The following is an 18290-nucleotide window of genomic DNA, read 5'->3' on the forward strand; positions in this document are numbered from 1 at the left end:
ATCTCATATAGTGTGTTCAACATTGTACATGACAGTGTACATAATTCAGCTAAATTTCAAATGCAATTTGATTATTAAGGAATGTGATTAGCAATTTTATGCAGCTGTTATGTAGCCAACCTTGTTCATTAGTTTTTATTTATTTATTTTCATGTTCTATCTTTTAAATGTGTCCACGAGTGCGATTTAGTTTAAAGGAAATAAAAAATAAGTTACCAATAAGAAACCATCAACATTTGCTGAGACCGACACACCTGCAGGCTCTAAGAACAGTTTCAAACTGACATGTATTATGAAATTGCAGAACTAAAGCTGCTCCTGGAGTTGTCTTTGTTGAGCAAATGTATTCACTAAAAAAACAAACAAATTTCATCTTATTAACTTAAATGTACATTGTGTACTTTTATTAAAATATGTTAATCAGTCACTTCCCCACACATATATGCATAGAAAGATCTCGAGGCAATCACACACCACAGTTTGTTAAGCAGAAAAAATATTAAACATGGCTTCGCAATGTTGAAAAAAAAAAAGAAAAAAAATGCACTGCCCCAGTACCCATTTTTTAAAAAATATTTACTCCAGAAGGAGCTCCATTATAGCACCATGATGAATTAAACTCCAATATACATGACATAACAGATTGGCATAATTGAAAAATTACAACAACAACGGATAAAAACAACACAACAAATTGAGGTTTGATGACAATGCTGAAGAACATGGAGAATGAATGTTGCAGAAACATGCTTCTGTGTGACTACATATGGATGAGATTTGAGTGCACAGCTCATTATTTGTAAGAACAGAAGGACACGAATGAAACTGTGAGAGCACCACTTACTCCTTCAAAAAGAAAAGAGGACAAAATGAGTGTCGCTGAGGGGTTTTTAACAATCAGTACATGTATGCAGTTCTCTTAATCACAGCATGTAAGCCCACAGTGAGAATGCATGACAGGGCTGTGTGAATGAAGGACAGAGTATGCAAACGAGTGTGTGTACAGAAGAAGGAACACTGTTGTAGGTATATCAACTTATAAATATGTGGTTTTGAATCAATTTTTTTTTCTTTTTTTCCCTGCATGTAAAAAATGTCCATGGCTCGTTTTCCCTGTAAATTACTCCCTGACTCTGTTAACCGTTGAAACAGACCGGGCCAACTTCGAAACCAAATTTCTGGTTCTTATTTCCAAAATCGGACATAGCTACATCGATGATGGGAAGCGTGTTGGACAGCGGAGAGTCGAATTCCAAAACTGTCCTCTCCTGCCCTGAGCGTGTCTAGAGCAGACAAAGACAATTGAATAAAGTAAATAAATAATAAAATCATTAATTAATAAGTTATCCTCAAAAGCGTGTCTGAGTTCCTCACCCGACACCCGTCGTATAGTGCAGTGATGTAATGTGTGTTCTCGTATGTCAGCTCCTCGCCGTCGCTGCTTCTGAAGCGCAGTGCGTATTCGTGGTTGTACGTGGCGGTGTGCAGCCAAGCAGCAGAGTTAAGGCAGTGGTAGGTGAATATCTGCTTGGCTGTGGCACTTAGCAGCTTCAGGAAGGTCATCTGGACAATGTGGACTGAAACGCCATCTGACCCGGAGTAGGAAAACTGGAGCACCAAGATCACACTGACTCATTAACAACACCATACAAAGTCAAAACAGTGCAGACAAAGCAAATATAACTGCAAACAGTTTTGGGTGTAACACATTACAAAGTAACACATTACTGCAATCACATTATATGTTTCAGTAGCACGGTATGTAAAGCATTGCTATGTTAAATTCGGTAATCACCTTACGGTTGCAAGTATCTTGTTACTTGCGTTACAAAGGTTCTTCGCTTATCTGAATGCTGGGCAGATAGAGAGAAAAAAAAATCAAACAAACATGTTGTTTTCCCTAACGGAGAGACCAGCAAAGACAAAGCTCAATTCCACCCCTAGTATTTGCGATCTTATTCTTTCGTTCACTATCCAAAGCTCATGACCATAGATGAGGGTAGGGTGGCTTCATAAGGCCACCACCTGATGAAGCCAACAGAACCACATCATGTATGAAAAGCAGAGACAAGATTCTCAGACCACCCGAATAAAAGCCTTCTCCCACTTGGCTACACCTAGAAATTCTGTCCATAAAAATTATGAACAGGTTCGATGACAAAGGCAAAGAGCAGCCTTGCCGGGAACAAGTCCGATTTACTGCCACCGGCCCTCTCATCCCCAGACTGCTTCCTCTACGGAAGACATGTCAGAGGGATTAAGGAGGTCCTCGAAGTATTCCTTCCACCGCCCGACTATATCCTCAGTCGAAGTCAACAGCGCTCCACCAACGATACACAGTGCAGGTAAAGCACATCTTTCCCCTCCCAAGTTGCCTCACAGTTTGCCAGAATCTCTCCGAGGCAGTCCAAAAGCCTTTTTCCATGGTCTTGCAGAACTCCTCCCAGTTTTTGCTTCAGCCGCTGCCCACTGGCCTGTCAGTAGCTATCGGCTGCCTCCAAAGTCCCACAGGCTAACCAAGCCTGATAGGACTCCTTCAGCCTGATTATTCCCTTTACCTCCAGTGTCCACCATCTAGTTTGGGAGTCACCACCACAACGGGCACCAAACACCCTGAAGCCGCAGCTCAGAGTAGCAGCTTCACCAGTGGAGATGCTGAACATGATCTATTTGGACTCAGTGTCCCCAGTCTCCCTTGGAATGCTGGGTTCCCCAACCCTAGCTCTGCTAGAGGTGGGAGATGAAGATCTTGCAGACTAGGCCATTATACAGGGTGGGCCATTTATATGGATACACTGTAATAACATGGGAATGGTTGGTGATATGTGAGGGAGCAAACTCCTCAAGATGGGTGGTGACCATGGTGGTGATTTAGAAGTCGGCCATCTTAGATACAACTTTTGTTTTTTCAATAGGAAGAGGGCCATGTGACACATCAAACTTATTGGTAATGTCACAAGAAAAACAATGGTGTGCTTGGTTTCAATGTAACTTTATTCTTTCATGAGTTAGTTACAAGTTTCTCTTTGTTCACAGCCATTGACATGTCGAAGAGGTAAACACGTGAGGAGCGGATCGAAATTGTGTTGATATCTGGTGAACGCAGTAACCGGGTCATTGCAGCAGATTTCAATGCAAGACACCCTACGAGACCACCCATCTCCCATGCTACAGTTAGCAAACTGCTTGCTAAGTTTTGTGAAACTGGTTCAGTGTTGGATTTGCCAAAATGTGGACGCAAGAAAACTGTCACTAATGAAGAAACATCAGTGGCTGTCCTGGCTTCATTCAGCAAGAGCCCACAGCGTAGCACTCGCAGCATGTCACTGGAGAGTGGCATTAGTCGAACATCCCTTCGGCAGATATTAGCAACTCACAAATGGCACCCTTACAAACTCCAGCTACTGCAGCATCTCAACGAGGATGACCCAGATCAGCACACAGAATTTGCAGAATGGGCAAAACAAAAATTGGAACAGGACCCTCAGTTCACGCAGAAGATTTTGTTCAGTGATGAGGCAAACTTTTATGTGAATGGTGAAGTTAACAAACAAAACCACCGCTATTGGTCTGACACTAACCCACATTGGATGGATCCCTCCAAGACTGTTGGAACAACAAAAGTGATGGTTTGGTGTGGTATATGGGGTACAACGATAGTGGGTCCATTCTTCATCAATGGAAACCTCAAGGCCACTGGATATTTGAAATTGCTACATGATGATGTGTTTCCTTCTGTATGCACTGAAGCTGGCACGTTCCCTGAGTTTTTCCAGCAAGATGGTGCACCACCACATTATGGGTGCCAGGTCCGAGCATTCCTAGATGAACAGTTTCCTGGAAAGTGGATTGGTCGTCGTGGGCCAGTTGAATGGTCTCCCGATTTGACCCCCTTAGACTTTTATCTTTGGGGTCATCTGAAGGCAATTGTCTATGGTGTGAAGATACGAGATGTGCAGCACCTGAAACTACGGATACTGGACGCCTGTGCTGGCATTTCTCCTGCGGTGTTGCTATCAGTGTGTGAAGAGTGGGAGAAGAGGGTTGCATTGACAATCCAACACAATGGGCAGTACATTGAACAGATTTTATGAGTGGTCAGAAACTTGTAAATAACTCATGAAACAATTAAGTTACGTTGAAACCAAGCACACCATTGTTTTTCTTGTGACATTACCAATAAGTTTGATGTGTCACATGGCCCTCTTCCTATTGAAAAAACAAAAGTTGTATCCAAGATGGCTGACTTCTAAATGGCCACCATGGTCACCACCCATCTTGAGGAGTTTGCTCCCTCACATATACTAATGTGCCACAAACAGGACTTTAATATCACCAACCATTCCCATTTTATTACGGTGTATCCATATAAATGGCCCACCCTGTATGTTTAGGCGCACCAGGTCTGTCCAGCATCCTCCCCTGCCACCTGATCCAACTCACCAACAGGTGGTGATCAGCTGACTGCTCATCACCTCTCTTCACCCGAGTGTCCAGAACATATGGCTGCAGTTCTGGTGATGCAATTACATAATCCATCATTGATCTGCAGCCTTGAGTGTCCTTGTGCTATGTGCACTTACGGACACATAGGGTTTGTCATGGACAAACTGTGGTTTGCAGAGAGGTCCATTAACAGAACACTGCTCAGGTTCAGATCTGGTAGGCCATTTCTCCCAATCACACCCCTCCAGGTTTCACTGTCGTTGCCCACTTGAGCGTTGAAGTCTCCTAGTCGGACAAAAGAGTCCCCAGGTGGAGCACCCTAAAGCACCCTACCAAGAAGGTCGGGTACTCTAATCTGTTCTTCGATGCATAAGGGCAGATGACAACTGGCTCCCCAACCCAAAGGCGCAGGGAACACCCTCTCATGCATTGGGAAAAACTCCAATGTACAGGCAGCAAGCCAAGGGGATACTAAGATACCTACCCCAGCTCACCAAGGGCAACCCTGACTGAGACAGAGTTCAGATGGGAATGGATCAGAATGGATGTGAAAAGTGGGAAAATGTGAGGGATGCATATGCATGCCACTGAAAAAAACTGACCACAAGAAAGATTCTAAACTTCCAAGTCCAAGCATTTTCTTTGTTTCTATCAGCTGGCACCACATATACAATGCTGGGCATTTAAGTAGGTAACATCGTTGGTTCTACAAATATTTGCCCTAGAAGTGTAAATCAGAATATGCACACAAAAAGTTGTTAACCAAGCTTCCTTGCCTTAAGGCCCTTTCACATCGGACGCAGCACACGCAGCGCTGTGTTCTGAAACCCTTTCATGTCTATAATGGTGTCCTGCTGCGCCGAGCAAAGTGCAGCACAAGTCAGAGAGACACGTTTTGAAATGACAAGAAACGGGCACATCTAGTACACGTAGAGTACTAGTTTTACAAACCAACTTTCATACCTCTTAGTTTTTTTTAAATTGTTATATTATTTTTTAAAACATTTACCACACAACTGTTGTTTAACATTAATCTGAAGTTTTCTTTGAGCTTGTTTTTCCAAGTCTACTACCCTTTGCAGAATTCTGAACTCGTAAAGACAAGAATGGAGCAGCACCTGCGTCCCTCCAGGCCACAGCAGTTCATTTGACGGAGCAGCACACATTCAGATTTTTGCCCTCACCTGCATCCTCCCTCACTAAAACTTAAAAAAACAAAAAGCATTTTAATTTCTCCTCTTTAACAGTCTTAGCTGGACAGCATGGGCTGCACAATTATTCTCTGTCTTCACCTGCAGACTTCTTCTTCCTCTTGTTGGAGTTAGCAAGTTTTGCAGAACATGCTGCCTATTCCGCTATTAACCGCTGGACTTTCCTTTTACTTGACATGATAAGTACGAAAGTACCATAATTAGCCCTTTTAAAAATGTATGTTTATTTTGCAGTTGAACATCAAGGACACAAACCTATTCAAGCTTTATTATTATTATTATTATTGTTATTATGATATTATTATTATTATTATTATTATTATTATTATTATTATTATTAGCTTTTCATGCAGCCAATTCTCCCATGAGAATAGCCAGCTAAGGTAAACACATGCAGATGTGAATATGGTTGCTATTACAAATACTATGCACCTGTCTGCGATACAGACAGATAAATATTTTATTATTGACAGGGTTGCTGCCCCTTACATCAAACCAGAAAACACACATAGTCCCTATGGATGTTCATGAGAGGTTAGCTTTGACTTTTAAATAATTTTAAGTTTCAGGATCTTTGCAGTAGAATGCAGCAGCTATAGTCACAAATTGGCTTGCTGCAACACACCAATGATTCTTTAGGTGAGCCAAGCGATTTTAAAGCCAGAGTGTGTTTCCATCCCATCTCTACAGTACCACAGTAGGCGGACAGGATTTCTGGAGAAGTTGGAACTATTTCTTAGCAGGAGTTTAAAGCCATCTGTGTCTTTGTATTCATTTAAAGCTGAAATCTAAAATTGTGGATAACAAAAAACCTCGTCACATATCCCACAATATTTATTATTTCCCCACTGGCCCATGCAGTCGGCGCAGTCCACTCAGTCAAATATTTTGGGCTGCACGTCTGCAGAGGAGTATTCATCCACCCACACAGATTTATGTACATGATGAAATGTGCGTCACTCTGACGTTTGCATGCAAAAAGCATGAACTGGCCTTTAGTGAGGGAGACAGTTCCTGGTGTACCCATCACTGATACGATTGCTGCCAAAGTCTAAGTCTAAATCAGATGGTTTGGAATTACTCATGAAATCTGTAAGATGCTTAGACCAGATTTACTTGGTTCGACAAATTAACACGATGTTACAATAGCAAAAAAGCAAAGACAAAGATGCAAAATATTACAAACCTTTCTAAACCTTAAATCTGTGGGTAACAGGTGACCTGTACCACTTGTAAAAGTGTTTACAGTCAGATCCAGAGCCTTGATGAAGATACTGTTAATGTGTGTAAATTCACCCCAGATGTTTTTGTGTGTGTCTTTTTCACTCTGTGGCTGCTGGATCAATGTTTTAATACTACATACAGAACATTCAGACATGAATCTAACAGATATTTCAATATGTTAAAAACAACTAAGAAAAAAGAAATGACATGAAAGTCACTCTTTGTGCGAGTGCTTCTGAGTAAAGGCGTCAAAGACTTTTTCACTGTGTACTGATTTCTGTGTAGAAATGTGACTATAAGTGTGATTCACTATAAGCACCTCTGCTCACTGTAAAAAGTAACTTGACTCTCTGTAAAAGAGGTTGCATTATTGAGGCATCATCCACCGACACTCCGCGTTAACTACAGTTCAATTAAGTTCAGCTCTGTTTGATAAAAACAGTGTTACTGAGAGCCAGAAATATGTGGGGCTTGGGTCTAAACATGCAGGGTGAGGACTCTGAGTTAGACAGCCAAAGCTTTGGCACAGGACTCACAGCTTTGAGCCATCTGCCTTACTCATTCTTATAAGTTCTCTTTGTTATTTAAAATTAATGTTATTTTAAGTAAATTTACTGGTCCTTACATAGGCATTTTGTACCCTATTTTCTAGCTAACATTCAACAATCCAATCAGTGCATCAAGGTTCAATAATTTGCCCAAGAAAACTTTGGCATGAAGACTGGAGGAGCCAGAGATTGAATCACCAACCTTCTAATGAGTAGATAATCTGGTCTAACTCCTAAGCCGGATGAGGTGAAAAAATAAGACATGCCTTATTTCAGTATTAATTTAACTCAATGTGAGGCTACAAACTTTAATAAATCACGTTTAATCATTTAAATCCTATCCTCTCAAAATGTTAAGCTCTGGAAGAGAATCCCAGACAAATATTTATGTGGAGAGGCCAGCTACAAAAACATCCTTCAGTTGCAAACTGACACTGTGTGTCTTTAGTAAATACCAGCAGCAGCTTTTCTTATGCCAAAAGAGGATTTTGTGCTGGCACAGTCTGTTAGTAAATCTGCCCCCAAGTGTCTCTAAAATTCAGAGTTTCTTTTAAAGCTTTGCAACTGGCACTCATCCAGATGTGTTAAGCCCAACAAATATGTGCAATAATCATCAAACTATACCTTTTTTCCTTTCCTGAATTGACTGTACCATCTGCCAGGTTTTTCCTCTTTCCAGGATGCTAATTTTACCTAAAAACAGACAAACAAAAGAATCACCTCCAAATTCACACAGTCAGCAAACTGCTGATGACTAAATAGTGTTTACATCATGCAGCTTTTGATACAGCCTCCTGCTTATTTTTAATGTTAATCGTATTGCTCCAAAAACAATAGCACACTGTGTTATTTATGTAAACGAACCGACTGGAACTTCTTGTCGGGGTACAGACACGTCTCCCCCTGTGCGGTGAAGTTACAAAACACCTTGAAGGAGTCTCTATGGCAACCCTGGTTGGGATCTATCCAGTATTCGCCTGGATAGAGAGACAAAGAGAGGACCTCAGGGGGGCCAAGGCCACAGCAGACAGAAGCAGCAGAAAAAATCTACAGATTATCTTGAAATGAGACAGCTGTGCTCAACAGATGGCCAAGAACATAAACTGATGAAGTACCGTTGGGGAGATCTGGGTGGAGAAGCCAAAGCTCTTTGCAGGTGCGGGCGGGGCTGTGGTATGTCCCTTGCGGGGTGCGCAGACCTTCTACTTCGACTTTCATCGAGGATAGAGAGGCAAACACTTCCTCCATGCCTTGGCCCTTCTTTTCGTTTAGCTGGCTGTCCTGCTCCGCCTGATCCCCTTGCATCATTTCCTCCTCTCCCCCACCTATGGCCTCCTCCTCCCCATCCTCTTCATCTTCAAGTGCAGCACCATCCACCCAGGAGTGATTTCTCCTCCTTCTGCCTCGTTGTTGCAGAGGGACCACACCAGCTGCTGGTAGTCCCTGAGACGGAAGTAGATGAAAAGACAGAAAGAAGAATGGATTGAAGTAGACAAAAAAAGAAGAGAAGAGTCCAGATGCACATGGATCAATGGCAAAGTAAACAAAGGTCATAAGATTCTTGAATGAACTAAATATTACTCACTGGGAGTCCTGGAGGTCCTGCGGGCCCAGTGTCTCCTCTAGGACCAATTGGACCCTAAATGAGCCACAAAATGATCAGTCTTTCAGTTTCAGTTATGAGTAGTTATGGTGTAATATAACAGCACTGAATAATTCAGTTGTGTGAAATGATGAATCTCAGAGTTACCTGATTTCCTTTAGAGCCCTTCTGACCAATCACACCCTGTGAGAGAAATGAGAGAGCAAAAAAGAGGAAACACGGATGCACTGTTTCAGAAATCTCCATGCTTATGTGTTTATAAGTCATGTAGGAAAATAATCGTGCAAACTCACAGACAGACCCGTAGGACCAGGTGGACCGTGAGGACCTGATGAACCAACTGGACCCTAATATTACACAGTGGGGTGAACATAGTCAGCAGATTCCTTTTACGTGCAGTTAATTATCAGAATAATACTGGAAAGCTTGGGATTAATGCCAAATGATATCTGTTTAAACTGATTAAAAGTATATAGACATTAAAACACCGCCTTTAGGTCAGGAGATGCACACGCCTACAGTACAGCCAGGGCTAATCTAAAGAAGGGCATCAAAAAAGCCAAACACCATTACAAAAAGAAGGTAGAAGAACACTTCTCCAACTCCAACCCCCGACGCATGTGGCAAGGACTCCAGACCATTACAGACTACAGGACCACCAAACCCTCCCCCGCATCCTCTGATGTCTCCTTCCTCAACGAGCTCAACAACTTTTATGCTCGTTTTGAGCGAGGGAACCCCACAACCACAACCAAAGCAGACATGACGCCAGACCACCAACCTCTGACTCTCTCCCCCACCGATGTAGGAGCGGTGCTGAGCAGGATCAATGTCCACAAGGCTGCAGGCCCTGATGGCATCCCCGGGCGTGTTCTCAGAGCGTGTTCTGGGGAGCTTGCAGGAGTGCTCACAGACATATTCAATCTGTCCTTGGCCCACGCTGTGGTACCGGCCTGCTTCAAATCCACCTCCATCGTCCCGATACCCAAAAACTCCAACCCATCTTGCCTCAATGATTACCGCCCAGTAGCACTCACCCCCATCATCACTAAGTGCTTAGAGCGACTGGTCCTAGCACACTTCAAATCCTGTCTCCCCCCCACCCTGGACCCCCACCAATTCGCATACCGCCAGAACAGGAGCACAGAGGATGCAGTCTCCATCGCAATGCACTCTGTCCTCTCACACCTGGACAACAACAACACCTACGCCAGAATGCTGTTTATAGACTTCAGTTCAGCATTCAATACAATCCACCCCTCACAACTCATCAGGAAACTGACAGACCTGGGCATCAGTTCCCTCATCTGCAAATGGTTACTGGACTTCCTGACCAACCGCCCCCAACATGTCCGGCTGGATAACCACTGTTCATCTACAATCACAATGAACACCGGTGTACCACAAGGCTGTGTGATGAGCCCTTTCCTCTACTCCCTCTTCACCCACGACTGCAGACCTGCTGATGGTTCCAACACCATCATTAAGTTTGCAGATGACACCACGGTGATTGGCCTCATCAGTGACAACGATGAGGCCGCCTACAGGGAGGAGGTGGATCGTCTGGCTGAGTGGTGCGACACAAACAACCTGCTGCTTAACACCGAGAAGACCAAGGAGCTCATCGTGGACTACAGGAGGAATGCTGACCCACATCCACCCATCCACATTAAGGGGACGGCTGTGGAGCGTGTGAGCAGCTTCAAGTTCCTGGGAGTCCACATCTCCGAGGATCTCACCTGGACGACCAACTGCTCCAAGCTGGTCAAGAAGGCTCACCAGCGCCTCTTCTTCTTGAGGACTCTGAGGAAGAACCACCTGTCCTCAGACATCCTGGTGAACTTCTATCGCTGCACCATCGAGAGCATCCTGACCAACTGTATAACAGTCTGGTACGGGAACTGCTCTGCCTCGGACCGGAAGGCGTTGCAGAGGGTCGTGAAAACTGCCCAGCGCATCGCCGGAGCACCACTTCCTGCCATAAAAGACATCTACAGGAAGCGGTGTCTGAAAAGGGCTGGGAAAATCATCAAAGACCCCAGTCACCCATCACATGGACTCTTCACCCTCCTGCCCTCTGGGAGGCGCTACAGGAGCCTCCGGACTAAGACCACCAGGTACCGGAACAGCTTCTTCCCCACAGCTGTCAGACTCCTGAACTCTGCCTCCTGACATCTGACCCACGTTAAACTCATGGACTGAACATACACACACCCACAATGGACAACTGTACCCTCAAACACACAATAATAACATGGACTGAACCACCACTCACAACCACTAGCACTTTATATAGCCTCTGTAGAAACTATCTACACCCTCACTTATCTTAACTGCACTACTGTATAGCTCTGTGTAAATAATCATTCTGTACATTCGATAATCTTTAATCCTACAACTGTTTACAACTTGCATAGTTCCCATTTCTGTATAGCTGTATATCTCAGATTCTGTAAAGTTATTTATTTCATATTCTGTATAGTTTTTCATATTTATATCCTGTTCATATCCTGTACATAGCTTGTACTCACTACAGCCTGTACATACTTATAGTTATAGAATATTCACAACATACTTCATACCGTGTACATTATAACATTCCATAATAGACCCATTTCTGTATTATACTCACATATCTATATTATTGCTAATATATATTGTAATATATCTATATCACTAAAGCACTTCTGGATGGATGCAAACTGCATTTCGTTGCCCTGTACCTGTGCATGTGCAATGACAATAAAGTTGAATTCTATTCTATTCTATTCTAAAATAATGATCATGTTGTAGTTAATAAACAGATCAGACTGTCAGCAATCATCAGTCATACCAACAATTTATCCAGTGATAAAAAGTGACAGAAATATGTTCTTATAATATTTGTGAATTGTTCTTATTGTTAAAGCAAGCTGTTTCTTTGGTTTAGCGCTACACACTTCAAAAGGTGCAGCTTTTACTTTGAAGGTGAACTGTCTCTGTTTCCAGCTTGCTCTGACATGCCTGTTCGATTTTCACTGTATATAAAGGACATCAAAATCAGCAACGTTAACGCGTTAGCACCATGCAGCCCCACCCACGGGCCGATCCGCGCTAACTCGCTAACGGAGATTTGCCGCGTTAATGCGGTTGTGGCATTAACGTCATTTTAATGAGATTAACGCTGACAGCACTAAATAAAACACTTGTATCTAAGATTTTGTTCAAGGTTGAAAAAGTATACCAAGACACTCTGCCTTAAAATCCTGTCGCTTTAACTACATTTACATAATTATTATGTGGCATTAAACCTTTCATATAGTGTCTAAGTACAGTAAACTTGACTTCATAAGTTAATGTGCCAAACATGTAATTTAATATTTGCTAAATTAGATATTACTGCCATTAAATCAAAATGATGTGATACTTTTATAAGTGGTTATAGTAATTATTATCACTATTATCATAAATAATAACATTTTGTAATTTTATCCCATTGGAAGGTGGTTGCTAGGTAACATCATGACATTATAATATCTGAAATAGATAAGAACCTTCAGGGACTAAATATGCATTTTCTTTACATTTATATAACTGGACAAATTTCAGTTCTTTACTCACTCTATCAAAAACAGATACTAAACCATTGTTTATAGCAAACTTTATACTTTGCATATCACCATAAAGCTAAAACTGTGACAGCAGCATCTAGATGTCTCCATGATTTGATACTGGACTTTCATGATACACATCTTGTGTTATTTGCTTGCTTGGAGAGTGTGTTCAAGCGTTTTTTAAGCACCTCATCTCCCTTTGGACCCAGTAATCCCTGGTTTCCTGGTAGTCCTCTGTCACCCTTCTCTCCAATGTCTCCTGGTGGCCCTATCAGACCTATTACACCACCATGACCCTACAAAGATATCAGGGATGAGGTCAAAGAAAAGTCCCAGTAAAGGATAACTTGAATATTTGTGAGTACAGTATGAACACACCTTGTCTCCCTTCTTGCCGGGGTCTCCCTTCAGTCCTGTTATACCCGGTGGACCCTGAGGAGATGAAATGATGAGTCAATTCAGTCCACTTCAATTTTATTTATATAGCGCAAATCACAACAACAGTTGCCTCTAGGTGTTTTATATTGCAATGTAATGTTAACTTTTATAGTTCGGTTTTATGTGCTACACACACGTATTTTTTCTTTTAAATTATCTTTAGAATAATATCTGTTTTGCAAAAACATCAAACTGTGGTTTTAATGCAAGATGGAAGCGTGATTTTGTTGAAAACTTCTCAGATTTGCTATTTGATGGGTTATCTTACCATGGGACCTGGTGGTCCTGTCTGGCCTGGTGGTCCATTTAAACCCTGCTCACCCTGAAAGAAAGAGAGACAAAGAAATGATTGAAACATCATGTATTCCATGCTTTACTCACTCCTTCTGTGCTTTTCCTAAATTAACTCACTGCAGGCCCGGGGATCCCTCTCAGACCCTGGGGACCAGGCTTGCCAGGATGCCCCTGGGCTCCCACAGGGCCCGTCTTCCCAATGGGACCTTCCAATCCCAGAGCACCCTGCAGTGACAGAGAGCAAGTCAGCTTTCAGGCACTGCCAGTATTTAGAAGTTATTATTGAAAGACTTGTTTCAAACTCTCACCTTCGCTCCTTTCAGGCCTGCTTTTCCTTCCTTTCCTGGTTTCCCCATGTGGCCCTGAAGAACAACATTTTAAAACATTTTAACCTGAATCTGTCATAAGGGTGCAGTCATGCACAAACACACACACACATACGCACAGTGAGAATGCATTAAGCAAAAATACTCCCAACCTCTGCCCAACAGCAGAAGTTTTAATCTTCAGATTTAACAGTAAATAGAAAATGAGGTTTCTGCATGCAGACAAAAGAACATCATAAGAAAAACAGACAGACCCTTCGCCCTGGAGGTCCAGGTGGTCCAGGTTCCCCGGGTGCCCCTGGGGGTCCCTGGTACATTTAAAGAAAAAGGTTAGCTGGTCGGTCATTATGTTGCGTTTTCTTTTGTGTTCATACAGCAGTCTACAGCTTACAAGGTTTCCAGGGTCTCCTGTGTCTCCTTTAGATCCAGAGAGGCCATCAACACCCTGATGGGGGAACAAAGATTGTGGGCAGAGGAACACATAACAGCTTTCAAAGCAATAAAATGGGAAAAAAATAAGAAAAAAAACTAGCCTGGTAGATGTCTGACTGAGAAAACAACAACTACAAAGATGTTACATAATGAGGATTTTATGTACTTTAGTTTCCAGTGGAAATATAAGAGCTCACGAGGACCTTTGTTTCTCCACAGATCATCTAAAATATATGTTTGCCTGGTGTTTTCAAATTTAGCTCGGATGTAATTTCAAAGTTTGGTTTATTTCCACATCTCCCTCTCTATGGGTCCTCATATATTTTTAACATTTTAGTTTGAATTCATTCAAATTCCAGGAAACTGCAAGTGCAACGCAACCGAGAAAGATGAAACATTGAAGTCCTTTAAAAAAATAATGATTTTTTATCCTAGAAAGCTCTTTTTTGGTGAGTCTTTGTTCTGTAAAGTGGATGCATCAAACAGAATGAGGATGATAGATCAAACAGAAGAGAAGGAAGAAGAAGAAAACAAAGAGCAGACACTCACGTTGGGTCCAGCCTCTCCCTGCTGTCCAAGGTCCCCAGTCAGACCTATAGGACCCTGCGGAGAGTGAAGGAGAAGCGCTACTACAGCAACATGTTGTACATCATAGAGTGTATTTCATAAATGATTGAAACAGGGCATTCGCTACAAAGTATACAACACTTTTAAGTTTTAAAGTGAGATTATTTCTCTTTCTAATCATGTTCTTTATGAAATACTCCTTGAAATGTTCCGTAACATAATTTTTCTTGCTTAATTTGACTTTACTTTGATTTTCTGACTGTTTATATATTATGGAAATTAAATACAGCACTGCGTTGTGAAGCTTCTGTCTCTAAAGTCTTAAGCTAGTAGTAAAGTCTTTAGCGAATTGCTAAATGCTTTTTTGCTAGCCTTATTTTTATAGTTCTTTCTGAGGCCCATATTCATCAAGGTTTGATCTGCTGTGCATTAAGAGATGCTCTACTGAATACCTTGATTGTAACAAGTAGTTTTTTGAGTTATTGTTGTCTTCATATGAGCTCTGATTATTCTCTCTTTTTGGCATCAACAAGGCGTTTTCAGAAAACTGCTGCTCACTGGATATTTTCTCTTTTTCAGACCATTCTTTGTCTGGAGATGACTGTGTGTGAAAATCCCAGTAGACTGGCAGTTTCTGAAATGCTCCAGCCTAATACCAGCCTATCTGGAACCATCAACAAATCTACATTCGAAGTCACTTAGATCACTTTTGCTATCCATTCTGATGCTCAGTTCTACATGCCTAAATGCACTTTCCAGCAGTTCCCGACATGTGACTGGATCATTGAATATGTGAAAAGATTGTGTTAATAAGCAATTGAACAGGTTTCCAACAAGTGGTTGGAGTAGGAGTAGGATTTCCTGCTTGTCTAGTACATTAAACAGTATAGGAAGGGAAGAATGTTAGGGTACCACAAACTATATTAAACGTAATCAGGCAATCAAAGATTTTCATAGTGTATTACAGTGGTTTGGGTTGACTAGTATTATAATACTGATAAACACTTAAATAGTATTTTTTTTTTGTCATGAATGTCACTTACAGCATTGCCTTTGGCTCCATCCTCCCCTGGGGTGCCTCTAGCTCCTGGAGGACCAGACATTCCTGGAGGACCCGTATCTCCCTTCTCCCCTTGTTCTCCTTTTGCTCCCTAAAACAACAAAAGAACGGAGTAAGTGATCATCTTGGGTATGTCAAAGGAAAAGAGAAAAAAATTGAGTATTATAAATGGATTAAAGGATGTCCGTGCCTTCCAAATAAGCAAACAAACTCACTGGCTTTCCTGAAACACCAACTGCTCCAGGATCACCTGCCTCACCATCCTCACCCTAAGAGGGAAGGCAAATTAGGTGTAAGATCATCTGGAAAGAGCATCAATATCTAAAAGCTGTTTTATTTGTTATTTTCTTTACCTTGTCTCCAACAACACCTGGCTGCCCAATCATCCCGGGACGACCAGGTGGCCCCTGTTCACCACAGAGACTTTTTAATTTCATCAAAACGTAAATCAAGCGCTTGACTAAATGCAGATCCACAAATATGCCTGTGAGACTTACCTGCCCCCCAATAGGTCCTTGAGATCCAGAAGGTCCTTGTTGTCCAGGTGGACCCTAAATTATGTGATGAGACAGAAACAAGTTTACTGATTATAGAAAATGGAGTGGAAAAAATGTGGCAAATAATAAAACAGATTAAGAGCTCACCATCAGTCCCACATGGCCACTCTCGCCTTTTTCTCCTGGTAGGCCAGGCATGCCCTTGGAGAACACATACAGCATTATATGACGAGAGCGCAGACTTTATTGTTTGTCTTCATAAAATAAGAGTCTCACCTGTAATCCTATTGGTCCTGTAGAGCCCTTGAAGCCTCTGGGACCTTCATCTCCTTTGGGGCCATACATGCCCTGTTGGCCCCGAGGACCTGGCAAACCATCTAGACCCTGTTATGCAGGGGAGAGTGAGAAATGTCTTTATGACTGAAATTGTTTATTTAACTTTCTGAAATGATGTAATTCCTACTAAACCTGTTTGACTGAGAGAGACAACAAACTGTGAAGTATCAGTACAAAGTACCAAATGGAAATAATTTATGAAGGGATTGATCTGATGGGTAAATTATTTATACGTCAGATGTTTGGTACCCATACTACTGGTAAGAATACAATACAGTTTCATCATGAAATACTCACCACGGTAAATAAAAAACTACAAAGTGAAAAGCTAGCTGAAGAATTGACACTGACAGTGTAAATTGAGACATTTCAATTTTCAAAACCCTCAAAATGAAAAAATGAGAGAAGCAAACTCACTGGAAGTCCAGGCTGACCTATCGGCCCCTGGGGGCCAGTAGGCCCTGGAGGCCCCTGTGAGGAGAGAGGGAAGATGAAACAAACATGTATGATCATGTTTTTGTGCACTATTGAGTATGTACGTCTGCGGCTCCAGACTCACTCCTTCTCCTTTGTCTCCTTTGCTGCCTTTCTGTCCAGGTTTTCCCTGCTCTCCCTGTGGACACATACAGAGGACACAGCTTATAACAACAGTACAGACACATACTCACCCATCCCCTCCGGCTCATACAGGTGCATTTGGTTTTACCTTATCCCCGTCCTCTCCTGCAGGTCCCGCAGTGCCCATTGCCCCAAGCATCCCTACAGGTCCCTGGTCCCCATCCTGACCTGCCGGTCCTATTGGACCCTTCTCTCCCTGGGACACAAATACACACATTTAATTCCTGTTATTCTGTACAAAAACATATCAATGGTAAAAACTAACAATCCAACCAAAGACAGACTACTTTGATGGATCTTTGTTTTTCATCCATGCTGCTTATGAAAATGGACCAAATGGGCAAATATAATATAAGAACATAGAAGATTAGATGTAATTACAGGCTCCCCCTTCTCTCCCATTGGTCCAGGTCCTCCAATTGCTCCGGCCCTACCAGGCTGTCCAATGGCACCAGCTGGTCCTGGAGGGCCCCTCTCACCCGTTGGCCCCTGGAAACAATCAGTACACCATGTTGACACTTGAATGCTTAAAAAACAGGGTTTTTTTTAAGTCATTGTAGGAAAATAATAGCACTTGACATAAACAACATATATGCCAAATACTATTTGAAAAGTGCTTTTGGCTTTTTCTTTTTAGGTTTTACTTCAACCACACATGCACATTGGAGCTACAAACTGTGTTTGCTAGGGCAGCAACATGAATGACTTGATGTTTTCTGGTTTGGCTGTTTTAAAGAAAATGATTAGCTTTTTATAGGGACAGGAGAGTATTTGTCATACAGTCACCAATTCTCTCAGGACCATTTTAGTCGAGATCGGAGTGTTTTATCCATCTGCAGCAAATTATGTTTGTCAGTATATTCTGCCAAAAAGCAGGAAAGCAACAGCAAGAATCCCTGACAGAACAATGGACATTACTTTGATTGTCAGCAAGGGTTCAGGGGGTTTACAAAGTGGCTTGCACAGGCGACTGTATCTATCAGCTTAAATAGTGTGCCATGAGTGTGATTTACCAAGAGGAAGCAAAAAAAAATGGTAACAGCTGTGCCATTAGCTAATGTAGGACTGCATTAAGATCTGCTGGGATTACTAACCAC

General features: G+C 42.2%; 1 protein-coding gene across 1 annotated transcript in view; it reads right to left on the bottom strand.

Annotated features, from left to right (window-relative positions):
* Positions 1 to 377: 377 nt before the first annotated feature.
* Positions 378 to 18290, bottom strand: part of LOC120741433 (collagen alpha-1(XI) chain-like) — a 53058-nt gene continuing 35145 nt past the window's right edge. Inside the window, exons 41-66 of the mRNA XM_040044391.1 lie at positions 17575 to 17682; positions 17282 to 17389; positions 17135 to 17188; positions 16993 to 17046; positions 16516 to 16623; positions 16387 to 16440; positions 16240 to 16293; positions 16096 to 16149; positions 15958 to 16011; positions 15726 to 15833; positions 14665 to 14718; positions 14075 to 14128; positions 13938 to 13991; positions 13666 to 13719; positions 13475 to 13582; positions 13332 to 13385; positions 13004 to 13057; positions 12814 to 12921; positions 9326 to 9379; positions 9180 to 9215; positions 9015 to 9068; positions 8545 to 8872; positions 8294 to 8406; positions 8054 to 8122; positions 1375 to 1608; positions 378 to 1283 (exon numbers count right to left, since the gene is read on the bottom strand). Of these exons, the coding sequence (XP_039900325.1) occupies positions 1137 to 1283; positions 1375 to 1608; positions 8054 to 8122; positions 8294 to 8406; positions 8545 to 8872; positions 9015 to 9068; positions 9180 to 9215; positions 9326 to 9379; positions 12814 to 12921; positions 13004 to 13057; positions 13332 to 13385; positions 13475 to 13582; positions 13666 to 13719; positions 13938 to 13991; positions 14075 to 14128; positions 14665 to 14718; positions 15726 to 15833; positions 15958 to 16011; positions 16096 to 16149; positions 16240 to 16293; positions 16387 to 16440; positions 16516 to 16623; positions 16993 to 17046; positions 17135 to 17188; positions 17282 to 17389; positions 17575 to 17682 (2331 nt within the window). The 3' untranslated portion in view covers positions 378 to 1136. The remainder of the gene's footprint in view (positions 1284 to 1374; positions 1609 to 8053; positions 8123 to 8293; positions 8407 to 8544; positions 8873 to 9014; positions 9069 to 9179; positions 9216 to 9325; positions 9380 to 12813; positions 12922 to 13003; positions 13058 to 13331; positions 13386 to 13474; positions 13583 to 13665; positions 13720 to 13937; positions 13992 to 14074; positions 14129 to 14664; positions 14719 to 15725; positions 15834 to 15957; positions 16012 to 16095; positions 16150 to 16239; positions 16294 to 16386; positions 16441 to 16515; positions 16624 to 16992; positions 17047 to 17134; positions 17189 to 17281; positions 17390 to 17574; positions 17683 to 18290) is intronic.

Source organism: Simochromis diagramma, unplaced genomic scaffold (genome assembly GCF_900408965.1).
Source record: "Simochromis diagramma unplaced genomic scaffold, fSimDia1.1 OVJJ01000798.1, whole genome shotgun sequence".
Taxonomy (NCBI): Eukaryota; Metazoa; Chordata; class Actinopteri; order Cichliformes; family Cichlidae; genus Simochromis; species Simochromis diagramma.